The sequence below is a fragment of the Symphodus melops genome, assembly GCF_947650265.1.
Source record: "Symphodus melops genome assembly, chromosome: 6".
NCBI lineage: Eukaryota > Metazoa > Chordata > Actinopteri > Labriformes > Labridae > Symphodus > Symphodus melops.
Window position 1 is genome coordinate 13,570,709 of NC_136696.1, and position 21,595 is coordinate 13,592,303.

The following is a 21,595-nucleotide window of genomic DNA, read 5'->3' on the forward strand; positions in this document are numbered from 1 at the left end:
TTAAAGTCTACTTGCTTTTTTAATTGTTGTGGGGAAGGTTGATTTTAATTGTTTGGAGTATTTTCCATTAGTGAGTATGAGTTTGGCAGTGTTTTAGAACTTCTTTGTACAGTGACAGCACTACTGTGAAATGTTGCAACAGCGCTCTCTGCTGGTAGAAACTGGAATATTGAAATTGGAACTTATCTATTCATGAGTTTTGAATGTATCCTCAGAACATGCATTTTTCTTTTCAATACTTATATACAACGATCAAAAATTGAATGTCATTATTATCTCACATAAAGGAATAATGAATAATTAAAAGTGCTGACAGTGTTAACAGTGGGTTTCTTTTTTGGGAGGAATTATGGTGATTCATGGTGTTGTATAATGTCTCACAAGTATTGATGATTTATATTGTTGATTTGAGTTTAAAAAGCACATAATATAATCACATTTTTAGAAAAATTGATAAAGTAAGCTTGTCATCTGAATCTCTTTTGTCTTTTTCTGGCAGGTGTGCTCTGTTCTGGTGCCAGATCAGCAGTTCACAATGAAAGTGAAGAGATGAGCCTGCAGCGAGCAACCCTGTCCCTGCAGTTCCTGCCACTGAACCTTTACTGATTCTTCCTTTAAGAAGACGATGCCCCTGTCTCCCAGATTGCTCTTCTGAGGACAAGGCCTTCACAGCACGCATTGTGCACCATGGCAGGAGAGACTCAGCAATTGCATGCTGTCAAAGAGCTGGACACTGAGTTCAAACTGCAGGATGTGGGGACAGCGCTGGAACAACAGAGTGACAAAACCACAAAGGAATCTTCAAAGCACATTGCAAGCACAGGCACTGAGGCCAGAGCCAGCAGCATTGAGGCCAAAACTGAAAAACTAGAGAAGCAAAGGGACTGTCCTCAGCAACGAGAAGCTGTCATACGGCCACAGCAGGCAGGGAAGATTGACTTCAGGTCACTCCAAAACCGATCAAAGTTTTCCAGTGACAGGAATTGGTCGAGTGGTAAAGGCAGCCCCCAGTCCCCAAGTGGAAAGGGCCGCAGTCGGGAGAAAGGAAAAAGGTCAGGAAAAACAGAGCGTGGCAATCCTCAGCAGCTGTACAGACTGAGCATTACAAATCCACGCTCAAACCCCAACATTGGTATTGCCTACCCACAACAGAAGATTTTGCCGCCCAAGAAATTGGAGACCAGCCGTGGCCCAGTTTCGGGCAGCTACAGATTCCACGTTCCCAGTATACCAGAGAGGGAGGCCGAACTACAACAAGAAGAGCTCAACTATAGCCGGTGCTTCCAAGAAGCCCCCTCTAACCTTACCTCCCCAAGCTATACCTCACAGGCACTAGGTTCCTCAAGTGGAACGTCAAACCATCCACATCCACCCCTGTCACAGCAGCAGCAGGCTGCATCAATGGAGATCAACAGTGCACAGCCTGGCAGTCAACTGATTCCTGACTACCAACTGAGTGGCTCTAATGCATGGCAGTCTCCTGAAAAAACTTTTAATGGTGCTAACTATGGGGTGTCATCCCAAAAATCCACTGCCCTTACAGAAGCTAATAAGGCAAGTGCATTTGTGCCTGGTCAGTTTCAATATGGATATAATTTCCTTGAAGAATCAGCCTCTGACTCCTTTCCATGTGAACAAAACACCCAATCTCAAGACTTTACAGACTCCTCTGTAGGTGCTGTTCATGTATCTCACAACTCTTTTTCTTTTACGTCTGGAGAAGGTCAAAACATTGCTCAGAGCAGTTCTCAGCTCATTAATGAACAGCAGCCAGAAGATAGAGGCTGTTACTCTCAACCTCCACAGTCTCAGTTTATTCAAGGGGTTGCACCCGCCATACAGTGTCCACGGAATCTGAGTGAGGATTCAGCGAGTAGTGACAGCTCTGGCACCAGCTCACAACAGTCAGAGCAGGGACAGACTGCCCTACCTGAAAGCACAGAAACTTTTGGACATGGAGACAGTAGGGATTCAGCCATTACTTCTGGGAGTAATAGGAACTCTCGCTCTAAAGACACAGCTGCCAGCCAAAGAACACTCATTCAAGGAAGTGTGCATCATGCAAGAAATATTTCCCAAAGTCCCGCCTCTCAAGGGCACTTTATTAGCAAATCATTTCACAACCCTCAAGTCAGTAACATTCACACAGGCTCAATAACCTTTGACAAAAACATCAATAATAAGGTTCTAAATAGGTTACCAAACTCATGGGAGGAGCCTAGTAAGACATACACAACAGCCAACCAAAATACAATGCAGTATACTGATATGAATGACAAGTTTCAGTTTCAGACCCAGCCCCTTGACCAAAGGCCAAATCTATCTAAAATGAACAGAATGCCCTGGCAGCAGATTCGACCAACGCCTGCCATGCCAAACCAAAACAGAATTGAGTTATCAAGGCAAGTAAGTTCTCAAAAATTGTCCTACATGGTTGCCCCCACTGACTGGCAAGATGATAGTAAATCACTTAAACATAGCTCACTCAAAAACCCAAGCTCATTCCTGAACAGTAGAACTAGTGATGGATTTTCAAACAAAAGACAAGAGAGTGTAAAACACAGCAGTAATACGGTCTCTACATTTAAAGTAGAGATGAGCCATGCACAAGTATGTGAGTCCAAAACCAAGGCAGTATATTTTGGGCTTAACCAGTCTCTTCCAGCTGCATCTTCAAGAAACTACAATTATCCTCCATTACAGGTCCCACCCATGGGTCTTATGATGGTGTCACCTTATGAATCCCCTTTGCCCTCACCTGTTCATAACCCTGCATCAAGTAGTACCTGCTCTTCCCTCTCTCCAGCATCCACCAGTCCTGTAAACACCAGTTCAGAGGATAGTCAAATGTCAAAGTCAGCAACCCCTCACTCGTTTTATCACCAGTCCCAGCCCAAAACACAAATACCGTCAGATCACCTGACCTCTCACCCTCACCAGTTTCATTCTGATGCTCCACGAAACCATACCTATGCACCAGACAGAGCCAAAGACAACATCATGAGCTACCTACAAAATACCACAATTCACAAGAATCCCATGGATAGCAACAAAGGTTATATGGACAGTTTTGGAGTGGAGCATCACCAGCCTCCACCACCGTACTCTGCACATCAGCTGTTGGCCACTTCATTAGCCACAGCAAATCTTGACCAGTTGGATGTGCTCTTGACATGCAAGCAGTGTGACCAGAATTTCAATAACCTGGCTTCATTTCTAGGTCATAAGCAATACTGCAGTCACCATCCATTTGCACAAAATGACCTAAAAGACATATCAAAGATAGAGGAAAACAGAAAGTTTCAAGCCGACGCCACAAAAGCTGTGTCGTCTGTGTCAAATGCCTCAATGTCAAGGTGCCCTTCTGACCTTCACCTGTCTCTGTTGGGCCTCAACAAAAATGGTGATCTGATATCTGACACTGAAACTAAAGGAGACAGTAAGGATGATCAAATGAAGCTGAACTTGTTTTCTGGTCCTGGTAACCTGCCTGTCCCCTTCCCTGATCTAGAAATGGAAGATGCCAAATTAGACAGCCTAATCACAGAAGCCTTAAATGGACTGGGATATCAATCAGACAATGCAGAAATTGACAGCAGCTTTATTGATGCATTTGCTGATGATGAACTTACAACTGTCAAAGCAACATCAAACAAACAATGTATGAAAACCAAGGAATCCCTGGTCCATGAGAGCAAAAATAAACAAGTCGCAAATGATGCCAGGTCGTTCACACAGGGAAAGTATTTCTATGACTCTGATGCTGTGAGCCCTGAGACTGAAAAACACTGCACAGAAAGCAAACTTGAGAAAATAACTCTGAATTTAGAAAGAGATGAGAAAATCAACATCAAAAAGGAAGTCTCTCATAAAAATTCAGGAACTGCCTCAAGGGAGAAGACGAGAGAACAAGACAGCAAAGTGAAAGAGTCAAGAAAACTGTGCAAGGGTGAGGAAGAGAACACAAGTACACAAAGGTTTCTCTTATCTGGCAAGTTTTCCAAGCGCTGTGGTGTTAAAAGCATTCAGGAAAGCAATGCACTTCGAGGGTCAACATCCTCACAGTCTTCCACATCGCCAATCTCAAGAACTGCAGTGAAAGAAAGCAAGAGGAAAAGCACTGGAGGGGGCACCTGGAGCAAAGAACTTATTCACAAAATAGTTCAACAAAAAAATAAGCTCCATAAACTTCATGTTAAAGGCACTAAGAACCTCCAATTTTCCTTGGTTATGGAGAGACTGACCCCCACTGTGCAAAACCCTGCATTTGGAGAATATGACTACGTCTCAGACACAGATGATGAATGTGAACCTGTAAAGATAGCAAGCCAAGGGCGACTGAATCAAAGCAGTCGATGTAAATACACATACACTAAAGAGTGCAAATGGCGAGCAAGGAGTGAGAGGGACCAGGCAGCGTGGAGACATGAGTCAAAAGAGTGTTTTGAGATGAAAAAAAGTGAGGAGGTTTCTCTCTCGCCTGAGAAACTCTGTTCTCACCAGAGACTCAGGAGGAGGGGCAGCAGGTCATCCACAAGCAGTGAACTCAGCACATCTGTGAGTGTTTCAAGTGATTGTATCAACAGCCCCAAAAGCACTGACCGCACTGACTCAGACTGTGAGAAGAAGACAGAAATCAAAAAGAAAGAGTCTCCAGAGCACAAAACCTATGAAAGGTCCTCCCCGAAGAAGTCATCTAAAGATTCAAGTATGCTATCACTGACATTCACTAAATCTGTCAAGAAGTATAATACAAACAAACAAATTCATTCTGATAGCAAAGGCAGTACAGAGGATCCAAAGAAGTTTCATTCAAATCCAGAAGATGATGTTTCAGTGTTGTCCTCACTGAAAACAAAAGAGACAAACAAAAACCTTGAAAAATGCAACACCACAAAATCAGGAGAGAAGCTAGAGTCTTACAGAGAAGATACTGGCACAACAGTCAGCTCCGATAAAGTCAACACACAAAGATCACACAGTCTGAGCCCCAAAGAAGAACCTACAATGTGTAGCAGTTCAGATAAAAAGTCACAACAGTTGAGTTCAAACACTCCCATGATCAACAAAGAAAGTGATTTCAATACTGACAGAAACACAAAGGATAAAAGAAGGGACGTATCAGACAATACCATATCTGAAAAACAGAGCAAGAGTGGTTGTGTAGTAAAAGATGTGATAACTTTATGCAACAAGCAAGACACACAGAGGCCTTCAGCTCTTTGCACCTCTTTGATGGATGAGGTATGCCTCTCTCCAACGGAAAGCCAAGGCCCATATCTACAAAAAGATACACTCCACCTCATGCCCTACCCCCTGGATCAGGAACAAGTGCTCATTAAATCCCCACTTTCCTTTGACACATCTTCAATGTTTGGGGATCTTGGAGGATTCGAAAGTGGCCTTTACTCAGATATGCCGATTCAGAAAGAAGGTTTCCATTCATTGGAAAATGCAGATGATAAAAAGGTAGAGTTTGTGTCGTCCTTCTCTCCCTTTCTGGTACAAAAAGACTGGAACCTTATTGTGAGCTCCGAGCTACCTGTTGAAATATCTCAGTACAAAGACAACTCTGAGAAATCATGCGAAAAGAAACCAGATTTTAGTCACGTTCCTTTGTCTCTGCCAGAAAAAATAATTGACTATGGTGCAAATCTCAACATCTGTGCATCAGAGGATGAACTTGAGATAAAAAGAATAGTGAATGAGCTTGAAAACCAGCTGCAAACAACAAAGCTGGAAAGCCCACCATTACTAGCAGAGGGTGTCCCCAAGCAGCTGCAGATGAGCAAATTTTCACCTTTACGTCTCAGTGATGAGTCAGGGAGTGAAACCACTGGTCTTGATATGAGGTGCCCTGTGCAAACAATAGAAGTACCAGTGGCCAGTTTGCCATCAGAGCCTTTTACGGAACCATGGGCCAGTCCATTCCAGTTTGAGTTAATTGGCGGACAAAACAATCCACACAATCCAGTTAACAATGATACAGGGGCAGTTGAACATTTTACTGAAAAACGACACGATGCACCAAATGTTATCACTACAGTCTCACAAGTTTTCCATCAACAACAGGACCATGCCCACAGATCAGAGGAGCAAAAGGCTGAAAAAAAGACTAACAAAGAAACAAAGGAGGAAATCTTAGAGCAGAAGAGATATACAGAAAACCTCATGAAAAGCCTAGAGGTGATTTCAGACTCTATATTCAAAAAAGAACCCATTATATCGGAACACAAGGAGACAAAAATCACCTCTCTCACAAGTCAACAACATCAAGAAATTGAATGTCAAGAAACTGATGCAGTTGAGAGAGAAGACGACAGTGAAAGGGAAGCAATTACTGGGAAGGAGAATACATTATCACCTCCAAATATCAATGAGCGGAAGGATGATATTAAATTTATTCTGAATGAGTCCCAGCTGTCTCTCTCTAACAGCACTGACCCCACCGTTGATGTAAACCAGCCATTTTCATCACAGCCAAGGGAGTCCACAGAAAACAATGATAGCAAGGACGAGACTAAAGCCACATCAAAAAATACAATTGAGAATAGAAATGTAATTGAGTCCACACTGTGTTTAAGTGCAGTGACACCTGACCCACATGTGGTTGATGAATCTGTCAATGTGAAACAGGTTTTCATAACCAGTAGTGACTGTCCAGAGCATGCAACCAATGAATATGAAGTAGCAGAGGCAGTGAAGGGAATTCCTGCTCTATCTGTGAGCACTAATTTATCAGAGGCTTTACCTGCTACTGGTGAAGACATTGGTGACAACGTAGAAAATATTACAAAGTCGTCACTTGAAGAACAACTCATTAACAATCCAGAATCCTCAGACAATTTAACAATTGCTGGTGAATTGAAAGTAAAAAGTGGTGGCAGTGTTATTGAGAAGATAACTGTTAATACAGTTGAAAAGGACCATTTGATCGGGTCATCTCCCTCTAAAAGCCCTGCTAAGACCTACAGCACAAGTCTAACAACTGATATGTCGGTGGAGATAGTCACCTCAGATAAGCCTTGCAGTCCTATACTTGTGGAAACCAATTCAGACAACAAAAGTCACTGCTCACCCTTTCTGGACAAGTGCAGTCTGCTGGTTGCTTCGCAATCTGATGTCATTGTCGAAAATGATTCCTGCAAAGTTATTTCACTGAACGCTTCACTTAAACCTGACACCGATCTTCCCTTTGAGACCATTCAGAAACAAGAAGAGCTTTTAGATGTTCAGGATATCAAAGAGCATCTCCCTTTTAATTTCATGGCAAGCCACCAAAACTCACCATGCAGGGAAGAGGTGGAAGAAAGTGACTGTCTTTTTGTAGACACCGCAACACCAGCAAGTCCTCTTTTATCAACCTCTGATCAAAGGCTGATGCAGAAATGGGACAGAGAAGAAGATTCATGTAATTCACAAAGCAATATCAATACTGTGTCTGTTGACCAAAACTCAGTCCAACAAAGGAAATCTCCAATAAACCAAGAAGATGCAAAAAAGGACCTAAACAATGATAAACATCTCAATACAACCGCAGGGATGGAGTATTCTTTGATAAGCCCCCCTACCCTTGACTCGGGAATTGAGTGTAAAATCCCCGACTCTGAAACCCACATTTGTTCTCCACTGCCAGTTCCCGGATCAACAAAGCAATCAAGTGTATCAGATGAACTTGAAAAGAGAGATCTCATTTATGACTTCAAACTCAGTCCCCTCAACTACATCAGCATTACAGATGAACCGCCACAACTGAATCAGTACAACTACATACCAATTTCCCCAGCAAGTAAACTTAAAGAGAATCCAAACATCAAACAGAGTCCCAGAGAGGACTGTGAACCATGTGTCTTGAGCATTGACCCTGCACTGATTTTTCACGAAAGGGAAGCAGATACAGCTACATTATTGAACTCCGACCCTGAAGCTAATCTGACTTTATCAGATGAACCACTGGTCCTCGAGCAGAGTTTGGACTTTACTAGTTTTTCATTGGGTCTGCAACCTAAAAACGAAGGCAAAAACTCCTTAGCTGGTACTCATGTTGGACCTGTTGAAGATTTGCAGACTCAGGCTGTCATCCTGAAAAAGGTTGAGGCAGAAACTTTTGATTCTCTTTCGGCTGCTGCTGAGGACAATTCACTTATCAGGAAAGGTATTTCAGAAGTTTCACCCAATACCAAGCCACTCATCAACTGTGAAAATGAACTAATGCCTATTGCACCAGACCCATCAGAAAAGCCTTCAACAAGAGAGTCTGGCCTGTGTTTAACGATGCACCAAGTACCCAAAGAGATAACTCACAAAAAGGCACAAAATAATCCCCAACAGGGCAAAGTAATGTGTGAAATCTGCCTTATGTGTTTCAGAACTGTGCCAGGTTTAAAAAGACATAAAGCAATGAAACATTTGGTCAGACCTGTAAAACACATTGGCCCACAGTGCACAACATCAAACCATCAAGGGACTGTGCTTATTTATGAAGCATCACAAACTACAGAGAAGGAACATAAAGATGATTCACAGACCTGCTTCCCAACAAAAATAGATGGGCTGCCGGAGACAACAAGCACTTTCATATCTAAAGCAGCAGAGACTGAGTCAGTCCTTGAGGAAATGGCATCTGAGAGTGCAGTGGCAGTGGATGAAACAGGTCATCAAAACCCTCTGCTGCCAGCAAAAGCAAACAAGAACAACAAGGCTCGGAAGACCAAAAACAGTGTGGCAAACATAAAGCCAGACCCTTTCTCTGATGAGCTTTTGAATATATTAAAAACAGACATACTTCAAGCTATAACTCCTGAATTCAAAAGCAGTGGGCTACAAGAGCAACATAAATCTCCCAAGGAACAGGTGGATGTCATTGACAGAGCCTTAACGGGAACAGAGCCATTCCCCAACCATGTTTCTGTAAACTCCAGCTTTGTCAAAAAGGCTCAATCCCCAACAGAAGAACTAAATGTACTTAATGGGACTGTGGCACTTAATCAAATCGATGATGCACAAGCAAGCTTGAAGGAGATGGCAAATGGGGAAGTATGCACAGATAAACATTTTGAAAGTGCGATACATGGAGAAAAAGATGTGATCAGAGAATATGATGAGTCTATAATGACTCTGCGCAACGTGGAAGTAATGTGTGAACAGAAAAAAACACAAGAGATACTTGCCCAAGAGATTCTGAGAAAAGTGACAGTTGAGATAAAATGTGAGAATAAGAATGGCCCTTCAGACTTGGCACATCCTATGTCTTGTTTGAATTCTGCCCCTCTCAGTCCTCCCAGCTTGAGTCCTGATCTGAAGTCTCTGCTTGACGACGACACCACATTCTCACAGCTGTTCCCCAGAGATGAGGAGGCAAAAAGGAAAAAGTGCCCCAGGGTGTACAGCAAAAAAAGTAAAAGACAAAAACTATCACTTGATTCAAATGTGACTCAGAACATTCCTCCCTCAGAAACTTTCATGCAAAATAGAGATCAATGCATGGAAAAACAATCCCAGCCAACGGGCACTGACAATCAGACTAGGAGCTGTGAATATCAGGACAAACCTACTGACAATGCCATCATGTTGAATATGTGTCATAACACCACATTGAAGTTTAATGACAAGCCATTGTCAGATGTTCAACAACTTGATCAGCAGGATGTTTGTGAGAACACTAAGGAGTTTGGCAATACCCTTTCAGATCCACTTGAGAGCACCATTGATAAATCTTCAATTGAATGGAGTGGCTCCAGTGACTTCAGTGGTTTTGATGCAGGCTCAATGACGCCCTCTAATCCCAGCACATGCAAACCAGAAGTGCCAATCGCACCTTACCCTCTGCCCGTGCCCTCTAACCACTACACTGTAGAGCCATGCAACGCAGACAATGTCCAAACCTTCAACAGCATTGACATCCAGAACATCAACACAACATTTCAGCTTCCCGAGATTCAGTTCTTTGACCCTAATAAAGACATAACAGTGGCTCCACCTATAGGAACTGTTGATGAGGAAAACAGAGATGAAGAAAAATCTGAAAAAGTAATTGAGCAAAGAGGCAGAAAAAGGCAAGACGGGAGAATAAAGGTTAAAGACAAGCAGTACAAATGCAAAGTGTGCTTCACTTGGTTTCTCACCCTAGGTGAGTTGAACTTTCACAAACTCTCCCACAATCCCTCTCCCCCTCCAACCTGCTATATGTGCGTCCAACGCAAGTTCAGTTCCAGGGAGCAGCTAAGGGACCATCTAAGAGAGAAACATGCCAAGAACAAGACAGGTATCTGGACCTGTGGAATGTGCTTGAAGGAGATATCAGATGTGTGGATGTACAATGAACATTTGCGAGAGCATGCCACTCAGTTTGCCCGGAGAGGTCAGACTCAGGGCTCCATGTTAGGCATTCCAGGCTGCTTCATGCAGGAGACAGCTGTGAAGAACTTTATCACCTCAATCATGCAGCACCGCCCCAGCAAAGCCAACAGAGAGTCCAGCAAAGCTACTAAAGAACAGGAAAAATCTGTAGCTCTAGATAGCACTGTGGGAGGGGGGAAAACCTCTGAGGGGGCTGAGCCAAAAGTTCCTAAAACTAAAAGTAGCAGAGGAGCAGGTGGGAAGCAAAACACATTAACCCCACTTGAGGTCCTCCACAAAACAGAGACACCTAAAAGTGTTGAAATGCATCCAAACTGCAAAGACCCCTCAAGAGACTGCCACCATTGTGGGAAACAATTCCCCAAACCATTTAAACTCCAAAGACACTTGGTGGTTCACAATTTGGAAAAGATTTTCCTATGTCACAAATGTCCTGTCTCTTATCAGGAGGCCCAGGAGCTTAAAAACCATCTGAAGAAAGCACACGAGGAGGTGGATGAGCTTGATTCAAAACATACCACACTCTACACCTGTGAGCTCTGTGCTGATGTCATGCATGTGATTAAAAAGTCCTTCATCTGCAGCACTTGTAACTACACCTTCTCTAAGAAGGAACAGTTTGATCGTCACATGGAAAAACACCTGTCTGGCGGGAACAAAATCTTTAAATTCAGAGGCGTTTATAGACCAGTCAAAGCATCTGCTTCCAAAGAAGATGAATGTGACTCACCAGCAAGTAAGAAGAGGAGAATTCTCTCTGACAGTCTGCAAGAAAATAGTTCTGACAGCGGCATCGCCAGCGTAAGCTCACTGCACTTAAGTCAAAACTCAGAAACAGCATCTTCAAAACCGTCTGTGTCCACAGCAGATGACTCCACGCAGACCATCTCCAACGAATACCACAGTGACACAAGTCCAAATGTGAAAACTGAGGATGTGGCTGAGGACTACTCTGAACTGCTTGTAGAACTTGAGAAATGCATTCACAATAGCTCTTCAGATTCTGCTTCACCAAAGAAAGAGGAAACTGACCTAAACACCTCACCCATTCTTGATAAAGTGGGTAATGGAAAATCAATTGCTGAACCATATGATGTGAAAGAGGAGGATGAGTCAGTCTGCATTAGAGCAGAGACAACCTCATGGTCAGTGTCAAAAGAGAATAGTTGTGCGGAGGAGGAGATTATTAAAGTTAAAGAAGGCTCCGATGAAAGTGACACAGCTGAGACAGAAAAAACTGGTTCACTACTTTCTAGTGTTGACTGTTTTGTCAGCTTAAACGACAGTCAAACCATGTCAAAGACACCTGAGTCAGTGATGAATGAAAAAGCTACTGATGTCATTGAGCAGCAGAGGGATGGCGAGCATCACACAACAAAATGTAATGACAGCAAAAAGCTGAATTTATCTCAAGGTGCTGAGCAGGAATGTAGCAGCCACATTAAAGACAAAATCACCCCAGCCAAAATAACCGACAACACTAAAAACTGCACGACAACAAACAGCACAAAGGCTTCGGATTCAACACCTGTCCTCCACTCCAAGAGTTCCCCCAATGCTTCAGTGTTGAATGAGGACAAAGAATCTGTGAGACCACAGAAAAAAAGGAAAGAAATTAAATCCCCCCACAGTCTACAGAGGGTTTGCTCTCCAGCAACACAAGAGAACTTTGGTGTTGATTCTCGGGCCAAAAAGAAATTTCGCACAAGCAAATGTTCAAATCCCTCTTTGCAAAGAAAGTCGGACGGACCTAATGATTACCCTGTCCTTTCCTCAGTACGGGATGACGTTGTTAGCAACAAAATTGTCTCCAAGTGCAAGAGTTCAAACCTGGGCTTGCAGTCTAAAAGAAGCTTGCTTGATGGCTGTAAAAAAGTTGAGATAGTGACTCCTCTTAACGGGGACTTCAAAGCTAAAAAGGGAACTTTAGGGCGGCCTTTGCATCTCCCTATTTCTAAAATGACTTCAGTTCCAATAAACAATTCTTTAAACAAATCAAGGCCAAAAACGGGGGTTCGGTCAATGGAGAGCCATTCCTACAGGACAGCGGAGTCTCAGAACCACCTCCTAAGCCAGCTGTTTGGCCAAAAACTCACAAGCTTTAAGATTCCTTTAAGGAAGGACACATCAGAATCTATTAACTGAGAGGGGGCAAGATGGATCTGTGAATAAGGGACTGTATATTTCACAGTGATAAATGTTTTAAATTCATTATGGTGAATGAGTTTGCACAGCTCTTTTCTGTGAAATGCTATCTTTATTTCTTACGTAGTCACTTTATGTCTTCTGTGTACATGTGTTTTTATCACACAAATGTGAGGACGAACGGCAGATATGAATTTATGGATCAAAGATGAATATGCTAGTTGGGAAAATCATTGGTCTTTGTCTTTTTCTTTTTTTCTTTTGTGGATATCATCCATTTCAGATCCATATAAGAGATTCTAATTCATTTACCTTGAGGAAAGAAAAAGGATACTTGAAAATATATCTAAATATTCTCTTTAAAGAAATGCACGTTTATTTTGCATTTGTAACATGATCTTTTTAGGTTCAGTCTTTCTGCTAAAAGGACCAAATGACATCTTAACTGACCTGGACTATCATCTGTGCACCTTCATTACATTCTTTTTACATATTCATTTTGTATTATTTTTTAACTTTACTGTAATGCATTGACATTCATCATATTAGCCTTTTGTATAAACATTACCTGGTGCTACAATATGTTCGATTGTAATGTGAATGCCAATGTCCTCGGAAGGGAACGTGAGATCTGTAGCAATGACAGTACATTCATCCAACTGTTTTTACTGATTCTCTGTAGTTTGTTCAAGATACTGTGTAAACCATCCAAGTACTTCAAATGTAGGCCGACAGAAGATTAGGAAAGCTTCCATTGTTTAAACTCAGGTGCATACAAGGACGTCACAGTCCCAGGACCTGTATTCGGAGTTCTTCCCATGCACTGATAATACCACACACAAATCACAAACTCAATCATCTGTGTCTGTAACTCCAACTGTTTAATTATGATGAGTATTTACTAGGACAAAAAAGGTGCTTCATCTTGTTTATACTGTATGTATCTTATATTGTATAAAAGTGTAGGTAGATTATTGGATTATTTGGTGTAATGCTTTATGTCAAAGTTTTATTTTAATAATGTGCAAAGAGAATCAGAATGAGAAGAAAGGGAACTGCAGTGCCTCTTGCAAGTTGTTCACTAAGTGCCTCTTTTATAGATTGTTAATAAAGATATGAATTGGTATCTTCTTTCTCTTCTTTCTTTGTTCATGTTAAGTTTGGCAAATGTTCCAACTTCCATCCCTGTGGACCACAGCTGTCACCAAATGCATCAAACACTGGAAGCAATGGAAGCTACTTGTGCCTGGAGGTGAAAACAGGTGCACACACAACAAAATCTGACTTGTTTTTGTTTCTTCTTTAGATCAGCACATCAGTGATAAGATGAAAAATAGCATAAATACAGCTTTACAACAGGAAAAGCTTAACCAGAAGACAGTTACATTTATCCAATAATGTGTTCGTTTCCATGAGAACTGTCGGGCAGGTAGTGACTGAGTCTTGCTGCTGTCATGTTGCCCTCTTGCCTCGTGTAAAACGGCTTCTATTCCTACACGAATATTCATCATTATCACATAGGAATAAAAAGCCATAGTACGCAGTGGCATAAGTTTAGACACACATTGGTAGGAATGTTCTCATTTTGTCCACTGGTGTACTACAAAACCTGAGAAAAAGGGCTGAGAAGAGAGAGGTGACGAAAGAAAGAGGGAGAGTGAAAGCAGACACAAAGAGAAAACAGTTATTTTGTTTGAAGTTGAAGTGTTATGCCACTGTGAACAAAGCAGAAGGCGACAAATTCAGATTAAAAGACCAAACAACAGAAGACTATAATCAACACAGCCCATCAGTCTACATAACTCTTGAGTAGGAACAAATTTGAACATTTAAAAATGAGGCAACCTTTTTTCTGTAATTCATACTACCATACAGTAAATATAGTTTAATGCTTTCTATAAACAACATTCAATCCCTGTGTTGATTGTGACACAATGTTAAGTGACCTGGACAGGCACTGAAAGGAAGTGTGAAGAAAACAACCACAGTGTTTCTTTGGAAGTAACTTCTCTAATTAATTCAGTGGGAAAACTGGCTTGGCAGCTTACGCCGACTCCATATTTTTGGACTCACTGATGACAAGAAAAAATGCAGCAAGCACAAATATTAGTGAAATATGGATCTGAATTCTCTGTGATTTACTTTTCCTCTCCACTCACTGTTTTTCTCGCAAAATAAAGTCATCAGATTCATGAAGATACACTAGCTGACATGCTGCATCTTTATCATTTTAACAGTACAGTTAAAGCCACAAGCAGAATTCCAATATATAACCCCCCCCCACACACACACACACACACACACCTCTCCTTTTCTTGAAGGAGAGGTGGAGTAATCATTTCTGTTAGGTTTTGCTGTTTTATTTTAGATCAAATAAATATTGTTTTCTGGTTTTATGCACCATATTATTTACATTAATAGTTCCAGTACCTAACCTTTCTTTGGCTGTGAGGTGGATGAATATTTAATATTTTACATGTGGAATTGTACTCAACAACAAAGCTTTTTGTCATAAAACATTTTTCAAATAAATGTTTTTGAGATCTGTCGATCTTTACTTCCCAAGACCAAATTCAAAGGCAAGTAAAAAGATAATAATCATGTAAAATATATAAAATACAAAAGTCCTTGATCCCATTGTAGAAAATCTACAGTGTAATGTATGATTTGTCCAACAGTATCTAAAAGTCTATGTTGCTGTCAAAGTGTCTTTATGCTAAAAAATGTCAATGAGAGAAATTACTCAATTGAACAGAGGATGCATGATTCAGTCTCCAAACTCATATTCAATTCATGCCACTGCAGAAATGTTTGTGATTCTGGGATTAAGGTATGAGCATGCTCCCTGGAAACTGCTCTATTTCTGCAAGATCTGAGCCCTCAGAATATGTAAATTAAATGGCAAAAATGTACGGTTCTAAAATTGTAAGAGAAGTCAAAGAAAGGTGCAACAGTGCAACCGTTTCTAAATATGTACTTGTGTTACTTTTTGCGGATGTATTTCATCTTGCATTTTGCTGATTTGTTTCCTGGGGATAATTCATCATGAAAAAATTAAAAACTAATTGACTTGGATGATACCTGATCCCTTGTGCTTGGTCTGACTGCTCTTTGAATCTCCTCCAGGTCCTCTCTTCAGTAGCTGCATATGGATTAAAACAAAATGAAAGTAAAGGTCACAGTGTGTTTTGTCACAGTTTAGAACATGTTAGACAGAGAGCACAGGAGCCTTACGCACCCTCCTGTCAGGCACCTTTTATCATCCCATCTGTGAGGAGATCTCCAGAGGCACAGTCGTGCAGGAGCACGACACGAACGCTTCGCACTTTGAAGTAGACTGACATTATCTGTGAGTGTGGTCTTGAAATAGCATCTCCTCTTTCTGCGTCTCATTCCATTTCTGGGTCTCCCCTTTCCTGTCTCATCTGATCTTTTTTCTTCCGCCACTCACTGACCTCACATTCTCACTCCCCGCTTTTTCACCTGCTTTTTCTTCTCTCTTCTCAATCAATTTCAGTGAGTCACCCCTTTTTCCAATTTTGCTTTTGCCTTTTTGTTGTTTTCTTCCTATTTCCCCTTTTCTCTGCATTACCTAATGTTCCAGCTCACCAAATTTCTCCCCATTCTCCATGTTCCTCCGTCCATTCTTCACTGTTGCCCACTCACCTGTTTACCGTTCCCCTATCCTTCTTTTTTCTCCCTCCCTCCCTCCACTGTGGAGAATGCTGTTGGCTCCTCTGAGGGAGGTCAGATGGGATCAGGGGCAGATAGAGATGGGTTACTGGTCAGCGGTAATGACACAGGCTGAGGGGCAGTTGGGTTGCCTCTGTTGGGAATGGGAGGTTTCAGCCATCACAGAAAGAGAGGATGGATGGATTAGGGGAAATGTGTCACATAGAGGAGGAAGGAATGACTGAGCAGCTCTCCATGCACACACACAAGGCGGGAGATCGTGATGAATTTCCATCGGGATGATATCTGAAATCATTTGTGTTCAACAGCAAGAATGTGTATGAATAATTCAATATAAACACGTTCCCCTGGTGTGAACAAATATGACAAAGAAGTCTTTGAAATCAAGACATCAAACCCTTTTTTTCTCTGACAATCACACCCTTCCTACAGCCTCAAGAACCTCAAATGGGATTTCTGGCCGTGAGAAAATCACTCCAGAAACTCCCACAAAAATGGCACCTGAAATAGGAATCAACACAAGTGGGGAACTAGTAGTAACATCAATAGAGATTCTTCTACGCAAATATATATTTCTATATGAATTATTATATTATAACTTGGTAAATAGACAATAACATGTGAATCCAACACACTTTGGGAATTCCTAATTAATCACCACTTAAAAAGAAGTTGTGCTCCCGCACTGCCAGTGAAGCTTTTATCTACTCAATGTGTCATTGCAGCCAGCAGCAGAGATAGGGGACAGTTCTTGCACAATAGTTGAAAGTTCCTGTTTGATGTTCCAGGTTTACGGAAATAAATAGGGTATAGGCTATGCAAACAAATGAGAACCTGTAGTGAGCAGAGCACTGCAGCCAACAGCAGGTGTCTTCAGAACCACATGACACACGGCTGATTCTGGGAAAAAAAAGGCTTTTTACACACTGGCTTTTGTCAATAGTTTTCCAGTTGGATTAGTGCAAGTACGTATTAAAATTATAACCAAGGTAACCCACATATTAAAATAAGTATTTCTTATTTTTCTGTTCAGTCTGGGAAAATTCCTGTTTTTAAAGAGATTATTGTCCGAATAAACTTTTATGAATTCGAAGGTAAGAGGTGGACAATGAGGAAAATCCTGAGAAAGGAAAATTGAACTTCATAGCATCACATTCCAAAAATGGACCAAACTACATTTCAAAATTCATACAAAATTGGGACAAAATGTCCTATTTTGCAGATAGGACACCATAAACCACAAATGACCCTTTATAACAAAGTGTGACCTGCAGGCCAGTAGGGATGCATCGTGTACCTCTAAGACTCCCACCCTTGCTCCTCCACCCCTCATTACTTCTCCTATAACCTTCATCCTCCTCCTCCACTGTGTCGTCCCTCAGCTACTCCTCCCGCTGTCTCTGTGGTTATCACAGAGAAGCTGAAGGATCTACCCTGACATTTGATGTGGCACAAAATTGGATTTCCAGTGTGATTCTCTCCCTGAGCCCCTGGTGGAGTGTAATCCACGCGGTGACTAATTGAGTGGCATGCCAACAGCCGGAGTGTGTAAATGGATGGCTGCTGCCGAAGTCTGTCTGTGACCTGCTCCTCTTCTCTCTCTCTCTCTCTCTCACTCTGTCCCTCTCTCGCTCTCTCTCTCTCTCTCTGTCCCTCTCTCGCTCTCTCTCTCTCTCTCTCTCTGTCCCTCTCACGCTCTCTCTCTCTATATATATTTATATGTGTGTGTGTGTGTGTGTGAGACACTCTCTCTCTTCTGATGGCTTTGAGTTCATTAGCCAGAGAAAAGAAAAGGACTCAAATACACACGAACTAACACACACAGACGCACAGACGCACAGACGCGCACACACACACACACACACACACACACACACACACACACACACACACACACACACACACACACACACACACACACACACACACACACACACACACACACACACACACACACACACACACACACACACACACACACAAAATATGCTGTGAAGGATTCTCCAATAAAGATACACATTTTGTCTTTTGTCAATGTCAGCCTTTGTTGTTGCTGCTGTCTGGCTGCTGTGACATTCATAACTAATGTCATCAACAGGAAATCTATATTTCCTATATATACACATATAATTGTATGGACTGGCGGTATGCGTGTGTATGTAAAAAGCAGGAATCACAAGGTTTGACAATGACGTTTGAATGAAATGGCTTGTTCTTTAAAGTTAAATATTAGTGTCAGGTACAGATGTTGCAGGATGACTCACCACAGCTATGTCACCTGTCTGACCACCAGTATCCCAGAAGGCATTGCTTTAACCAAGCAATTCCCCTAAGCAGACAGAGGAAGATGATGCAAGATACAAAAAAATGTCCCACTTGTTGTTGGGTTATCTTCAAATGACAATGCCTAATCTCTAATCTCTGTCATGCTTTCTGCTTCAGGCACCCCGCTTCTGATTTAGATTTGAATAAATCTGCTGTTTCCTTCCAAAGACGACTCGATTCAGCAGTTTCTTCTTCATTAAAAACTTTCCTCCAATGCCTGCGTGTATGTGTGTGTGTGTGTGTGTGTGTGTGTGTGTGTGTGTGTGTGTGTCTGCATGCGTGTGCATGTGTGTGTGTCATTTACAGTGAGCAGTCCCCTCCCACACCCACTAAAATACACACCCCCACACAAATTCACACAAACAGGCTGGGATAAAAATATGCACACACACAAACACGTTCCCTCGGTTTGACACCTCGTAAAAAAAAAATATAACAATTACTTTGAAATAATAATGAGACACTGGCAGCAGTTTTAAAACATAATGGCACGCAGCATGTAACAAAAGGCACTAATGAATGGAGTGGGAGATGGATGATAACGTGGCATACAGACATACGTACCTGCAGGATTTCATTCAGCTCAATCTCCCTGCGTTTCCCTTTTCTGTGTCTCCCTCTCTGTGGAGGAGTGAGTGTTCACCCCGTCAAGTCGGGGACTAGGGCTCAGCTGCAGAGACTGACATCATCCCTTTCAGAGAGGAGGTTTTCCCCTCCCGCTATCTGCACCCTCTGACTGTGTGTATGTATGTGTGTTGCTTTCCCTATCTCACACTCTCCCTCTCTCCCTCTCTCTCTCTCTCTCTCTCTCTCTCTCTCTCTCTCTCTCTCTCTCTCTCTCTCAGCCTAACTTGGCCACTCACTGATTCTGTACAGTAGTATTCTCCTCCTATCTCTCCCTCCCCTGCTCCTCCTTGTCTCTCTTTTGATTGCTTTCACATATTGCTACTATTCTTCAAAGCCAGTCAGTGTGAGAAACGCTGGCACTGAAACTGCGCTTCTATGCACAATAACAAGTGCTAAACTTGGACTTGTACTCTCTACAACAGTCTAGACTTGTACTGTATCTTACCCTTTTAATTGAGCATGTGGATTTTCCAGCAGGAAAATAAGCCTACACAAAGGTGTTTTCCATAAGAGTTATTACTAATAGACAGGTCTTTTACTCCTTCTTTCTCTATGCTTCCACCTTTCCATCTCTGTTTAACATCAAGGACTGAAGACTGCAGCCTAATGGGCAGCCTTTCCAATTCTTTAAGATCAGGGGGAATGGAAAAGGAAAGGAGCAGAGCAGGGAGAGCCTCTGTGAGGCTATTGAGATGGATGCCTGCTGCGGCCGTGGAGATGGTGTGTTGCTGTCCATGGTGCTGATTAAAGCTGAAGGAGACATCAGTAAAGACATCAGTGACCCTGCAGACCTAAAGAAAATAGCCTTGAATAGTGTTGGGTCGGGAAAAAAAATTGTTTCTGCTGCAGAAACCTTGATAAATAGATACACACAACACATAAGAACACAACACAAACACACGTATATTGAGACTTATATACATCCACCTCTCCTGCTCCTGTGTCTCCCGCAGGCATTTCTCTGCGTCTCAACTCATTTAGGCATACATTCATCATTGTAAGGTAACAGTGGCAGGTGGGATTAAAATGGATTAGCCCTATTAAAAAAATGTGTGGTGCATATTACACCCAGAACCATACACACACACACACACACACACACACACACACACACACACACACACACACACACACACACACACACACACACACACACAAGACAAGCCTTGGTCTTTACACACAAGTGCAGCAGGGTGTAGTAAAATGGTCCTCTGTGTCTGCAAATACACACACACACACAGATGTACTCAAGGTGTTAAAAGAAGAAAAAAGCAAGCTCAAGGGCTCATGAGGTAGCTTGATGATGACATTCACAGAAGCACAAACAGGAAGGAGAAGTAGAGCTGCTGCTTTTTCTGCCACTCACATCGTGGACTCCTTTTAGTTGTCTTAACTCTCGCCTCAAGAGTAGCTTTTAGATTCTCGCCTCCTTGTTTCCATAGTGACACTTTCCCTCTTTTGTGGGATCGAGTATGTGTGTATTTCAGAGACACACAGGGAGGAGAAAGACAGGCGTAGAGCAGAGGGGGAAGGGAGGGAAGGAGGGAGAAGGGGGATGACGGCGAGATAACTTGGTTCACTTACATTTATTCACTACAAAAAGAGAAAGGGAAAAAAATCCCTACAGACAGTTTTCTGCTTCCTCTGTTCACTTTCTATTGGCTGTCAGAAGCGAGTTGTTGCACTTTTTGACTAATGGCTCTGCAACAGCTTGCTAAAAATAAAACTGTGGTTACTTTAAGTGTGATACTGACAATAGAGCGTGGTAATTCTGCATCTGTGAGTTCATTACTCGAAAAATGATTGATTAATCACTGTGCAATGAGCACATTGAGGGGGCTGCCAGTGCACTGGAAATATGCCTCACACACTAAGAAAAAAACTGTAGAATTACAAAATTTAAAAAAAATAACATATTCCTTAATGCCATAAAACTAGGCTGACATCTTATTATTTCTTTTCTACCTGGTGAAAACCTCCTTATCTATATATTCATACAGAAAGAAAAATCTCCATAAAATATTTGTTCTTTTGAGACATTTACATTTTGTATAAGTTATTTTACTTATAAGGCTGTTTTGGCCATCTAAAATCATAAAATGTCCAACAGACTGCTTCAGGAAAGAAAAACTATGGAGAGATAACTATCAGAAATTAAACCAAATTTTTTTTTTAAAACACTTTATAATCCTTAAGTATCTTTTTAGGTGTTTTCTATACTCAGTAATATAATTTAGTCATATCAGCTTTCAGTTATTGCTCTGCTGTGTTGAATATAAAATCAGGAAGGAATAATGAAAAACATCTACAATGACCTCCAAGGGTACAACTGTTAGCCAGATAAAATACTACCTAATCCAAACCTGTGGCGCTCTGTGCTTAATGAATTATTAATTATGGATATTAAATAGCTGAATTTATCACTTTTACAACAACCTGGGGGGAC

At 41.8% G+C, this 21,595-nt stretch overlaps 1 protein-coding gene across 2 annotated transcripts in view; it reads left to right on the forward strand.

The window, feature by feature from the left end:
* Positions 1 to 14,096, forward strand: part of znf469 (zinc finger protein 469) — a 185,229-nt gene extending 171,133 nt beyond the window's left edge. For both annotated transcript variants that reach the window (XM_079345953.1, XM_079345954.1), the window contains one exon: positions 500 to 14,096. In XM_079345953.1, coding sequence (XP_079202079.1) covers positions 688 to 12,504 — 11,817 coding nt within the window. In that variant the 5' untranslated portion in view covers positions 500 to 687 and the 3' untranslated portion in view covers positions 12,505 to 14,096. The remainder of the gene's footprint in view (positions 1 to 499) is intronic.
* The last annotated feature ends 7,499 nt before the right edge of the window (positions 14,097 to 21,595 follow it).